The sequence below is a fragment of the Plasmodium falciparum genome (assembly GCF_000002765.6).
Source record: "Plasmodium falciparum 3D7 genome assembly, chromosome: 1".
Classification (NCBI taxonomy): Eukaryota; Apicomplexa; class Aconoidasida; order Haemosporida; family Plasmodiidae; genus Plasmodium; species Plasmodium falciparum.
In genome coordinates this window covers 497501-502500 of record NC_004325.2, presented here as the reverse complement: position 1 = coordinate 502500, position 5000 = coordinate 497501, and the positions used below count along the sequence as shown (strand labels likewise).

At 23.1% G+C, this 5000-nt stretch overlaps 2 protein-coding genes across 2 annotated transcripts in view; one reads left to right on the top strand and one right to left on the bottom strand.

The window, feature by feature from the left end:
* PF3D7_0113200 (Plasmodium exported protein, unknown function) overlaps window positions 1-1542 on the top strand; it is a gene marked incomplete at both ends in the record, with an annotated part of 1910 nt that extends 368 nt beyond the window's left edge. Inside the window, one exon of the mRNA XM_002808567.1 lies at window positions 1-1542. This exon is cut by the window's left edge and continues 9 nt beyond it. Coding sequence (XP_002808613.1) covers window positions 1-1542 — 1542 coding nt within the window.
* An 882-nt stretch (window positions 1543-2424) lies between these two features.
* PF3D7_0113100 (surface-associated interspersed protein 1.1 (SURFIN 1.1)) overlaps window positions 2425-5000 on the bottom strand; it is a gene marked incomplete at both ends in the record, with an annotated part of 4833 nt that continues 2257 nt past the window's right edge. Inside the window, one exon of the mRNA XM_001351018.1 lies at window positions 2425-5000. This exon is cut by the window's right edge and continues 1096 nt beyond it. Coding sequence (XP_001351054.1) covers window positions 2425-5000 — 2576 coding nt within the window.

Sequence of the window (5000 nt, the reverse complement as noted above, 5' to 3'; positions counted from 1 at the left end):
AACCATTATTGTAGTTATCAAGAAAAAAAACAGCACTACAGAATATTAGCAGATTATCACAACATTTCAGATACAAGCACAAATAAAACTAACACCTTATTTGAACCATCTAATGTTAAGAAAGAAGAGCAAAAAAACAAACAAACAAAAAACTCAGGGTTATCACATATGTTTAGCAGTGAAATTAATAAAACACAGACAAACGAATCAAATAATAAAAGAGAAATTAGTTTAACCGTCAAAAATCAAAAGAACCAAACAAATAAATCAAAAAACAATAAAAAGGATAAACGTAATATTAGTATATCAAATAAAAGAAATCAAAGCATTAGTAGTAATAATAATAATAATAATAATAAAGAAGAAGAAGAAGAATGTACTAAAAATTTTACACAATATTTACATTACTTCAATAGTAATTTTAGAGAAAATCAAAATATAAATACAACACCAACAAATGAGTTTTCTGAACAACAACAACAACAACAACATCATAATGATTTAAAAAATAAAAATAAAAACAATTCCGAAGGACATAATTATACACATACAAACTTACCAAACAATAATAATAATAATAAAGTCAAAGGACAACAATATAATCATCAAACAGAAAATAAAAATAAAAATAAAATAATTAATTATCCCAGACAAGATAGTCAAACAAATCATTACGGAAGATATACTAGTAGAACTAATAATCAACCAAGACAAGATAACCAAACAAATTATTATTCAAGATATACTAGTAGATCCAATAATCCACCAAGACAAGATAGCCAAACAAGTTATTACGGAAGATATACTAGTAGAACAAATAATCAACATCGATCAGAAAACGAAAATGATGATGAAAGTGATTATGATGATGATGAAGAACTACAAGGACATTCTGTAGTTTATAATGATAAAATACGAAAAAGTAATAATCGACATGAATCTTTACATTCCTATAACATTAAGGAGACCCCAAAAAAGAATAAAAAAAAATCACAACGTAATAATACAAATAACAATAAAACGGACAATTACGATTTTAATAAACACACAAGTCAGCAAATAAATAGTGAATCTAATGGATCCTATGGATATAATCAACAATATAATCATTCTACACAACATGAACTATTTATACCACAAGCACATTATACACCTTATCAACAAATTACACCTTATGGACCTTCTGGACAAATTGTACATTATGGTCCTTATATACAAAATGGTAATCATATCGAACCTGTTCCATATGTTGTAACATCATCAGGAGAATTAATGGTACCACAGTATAATGCAAATGGTGCTTATGTAGCCGTACCAGTAGATGCAATTACACAACAGCAAATTAATTTGTATATAGATTCAACCGTTCAAAGAAGGGAATTACAAATGCGTAATGTATACACACAGGAATTAGTTCAATACAAAAGAGAATTAGATTTAGAACATCAATACAAAAAAAAAACGTTGAAGTTTCAGCAGCTATTAATTAATGCAGCTATGCTTAGTTTGTTAATAGGTTCAATATGTCTTTTATTTCTTTAAATACATATATTATATCTACCATATTTCATTCTACACAAATTTGTGTTTAATTTATTATCATTAAAAAAAAAAAAAAAAAAAAAAAAATTCATTTATAAGGATATACTGATTAAATATATTTACATATTATAGTATAAAAATGTAAATTTTTTTTTTTTTTTTTTTTTTTTTTTTTTAATTTTTGTAATACCCTTAATGGATACCATATTTAATTATAAATAAATATGTCTAATTATATATATGTATATTTTTTTTTTTTTTTTTTTTTTTTTTCTTTTTTTTTTTTCATTCCGTTTCTTTGTTTATAATATTTTAATAGCATATTTGAAGAGTAACATAATTATATATGTTACACCATTTGTAAATATAATGAATAATCTTATGTATTTTTTTTTATATTTGTTTATACATGATATTTATAATAACATTTATTTGTTTTTTTTTAAAAAAAAAAAAAAAAAAAAAAAAAAAAAAGTACATACAACATTATGAAAACCTTTTTAATTTAAATACTATAATTTTTAATTAACCTTTTTTATAAATCAAAATGTGTAATATATATATATATATATATATATATATGTATGTATGATTATATTTTTTTATATTATCCTTTCAACTTCACATATATTCAATTTCATTTCAACGAAATTATATGGTCTTATATTTTTCTTTTATATCACGAATTGTATCATATTTATTCTTCTCACACTTTATTATTTTTTTTTTTTTAATTCTTCATCTTTATATACACATACACTTGTTTTCTTACCTTTTCTATTTATTCATATCATTAACCCTTGAAACAAATTTTTTGTCGAGCATATCATACTTTTTTGTTTTGTTTGTTCTTTTGATCATTAGGAATAATCCTTAATGAGTCTATTTAAAATTTATATATTTCAAATATTTTTTCAATAAGTTTTTGTGTATTATATGCATATAGCTTTGGCCAATATTATTATATTCATTCATGTTTTTTTCTTTTTGTTTATCTTTTTTCTCATATTTTTTTTCTGCACACCTCTCTTTTCTCATTTGTGCTAGCCAAAATATTTTTTCATTTTCATTTTCTTCTTTTATCCAATCATCTTTCCATTGATTAAACCATGTTTCATTTTTCCATTCATTGATCTCATCATTATTTAAATTTGTATGATAGATATTCTTTTTCATATTCTCTAACATATCAATTATCTTTTTATTATATTTATTTTTATGTTTGTCTCTTTTAAATTCTTCAATATACGCATCAATAAATAAATGTTTGTTTGATATACATTCATCTTCTTTTAATCTTTCTAATATCATCATATGTATTTGTATCCATGCAATTAACTTATAATTTTTTTTTTTTTTTTTCATATCTTCTTCTAAAAATGGATTCTTCTCATCTTCATAGTAATCGTTTAATTCTTCTGTATGTTTGTTAATCCATTTTCTGAAAATATTTTTTTCCTTTTCAATCATACAAATCCTTTTTTCATCATTTTTATTTTCTGATGAATTCAAATAATTCAATACTTCGACGTTCCATTCATTTTTTAAATTATGAAACCATTCTTCTCTTTTCCACTTTTCTAATATATATCTGTGTGCCTCTATAAATGTATCCCATATCATATTTTTGTCCATACTAAAAATCTCATCCTCTAAAAGGTTCCTACTATTATTATCTTTATGCTCATTTTTTATATATTCCTGTATGCATATTTCTAAAAAGTCATATTTATTTTTCTCCCACGTTTCTCTTTTACTTTCTTCCATTATTTTTAATTGTATCTCTATAATGTTTTTCCAAATGAATGGGTCCTTTATTTTAACAAAATCATGACACTCCTCGTATTTTTTAATATGCTCTTCATCAACATTAGTGCCTGTATCTTTTTCGATATTATCCCTTATATATTCATATATATATTCATTCGCACCTTCTTCTATATCCTCATACATATATTCATTCGTATCTTCGTCTATATCTTCATACATATATTCATTCGTATCTTCGTCTATATCTTCATACACATATTCATTCGTATCTTCGTCTATATCTTCATACACATATTCATTCGTATCTTCGTCTATATCTTCATACATATATTCATTCGTATCTTCGTCTATATCTTCATACACATATTCATTCACATCTTTTTCTATATGTTCATATATATGTTCACCCATATGATCACCTTTCAACCAATCCTTTTCATTTTCATAATCTATCCATTTAAATTGAATATTTTCCCAATTCCATTTTGATATATTTTTTTGAAGATCCAAAGAAGATCCATCTATTAATTCTTCACATTTGTGCACATCATATTTATGGTTTTCTTCTAAATTTAATAAATATCTATCTTTTACATATATCCAATCTTTCTTCATTTCTTTAAACCACTTTTGTTTTTTCCATTTTGTAGATCGATGTTCATCTATTTCTAGATTATTCATTTTTTTCATATCCTCTACAATTTTTATAATTTCTTTTGTTTTTTCATCATCATCGTGTGTTTTTTTGTTTTCTTTTTCATCTTTTTTTAGTTCATCTATACACGTATCTAAAAACATTTCTTTACTTTTTGTACATTCATCTTTTTTGGATTCTTCTAACACCATCATGTGTATTTGGATCCACAAAATAGTTGTTAATATTTTTTTTTTATCATAAATAAGTTGTTCTTCACCTAAAAAATTCTTTCCATTTTCTTCATTTAATTTGTTTATTTCATTTTCTATATATAACAAGTCTATTATATTCCCTCTATCTAATTGTTCCAATATATCTTTAAACCATTTCGTTACCATATCTTCATTTATATAATATAAATGTTTAGAAATCCATTGTCTCCAAATAATTTTCTGTTTTTGTGACATGTAATAAGTATCACCCCTCAAACTAAGCAACAAATCTTTATATATTTTTTTTATATATTCATATTCTTCTCTCTTCCAATCATTTTTTAAATCTTTAAACCATTCTTCTTCTTTCCATTTATCTAATATATATGTATGTCTCTTAAACCATTCACTCCATGAATTTTGAAGAATATTTATTACATTATCATCAGAAATATTTAAAATACTTTTTTTTTCTTTATTATCTATAATTATTTTATTTTCTCCTTCTTCATTAAATTCTTTTCTTTTTATAAATTCTTCAAAACATATTTGTAAAAAATCTCCTTTATCCTTTTTCCATTCATCTTTTTGAAAATCTTCAATTATTACCATATGTATTTCTATAATAGTTTTTACGTTAAATTTTTCTTTCATCTTATCACCTTCAAGAGTATCATTTTTAATATTTTCTATGTCATATAATGTATTTGTTACATAATGTTCCTTTTCAGAATATTCCTTTGTAATATAATTTTTTCCCTCTTTATTATCTCCTTCAAAGTATTTTATTATTGGAAACCACCCATTATCATTATTATTATCACCATCAATATCATCTA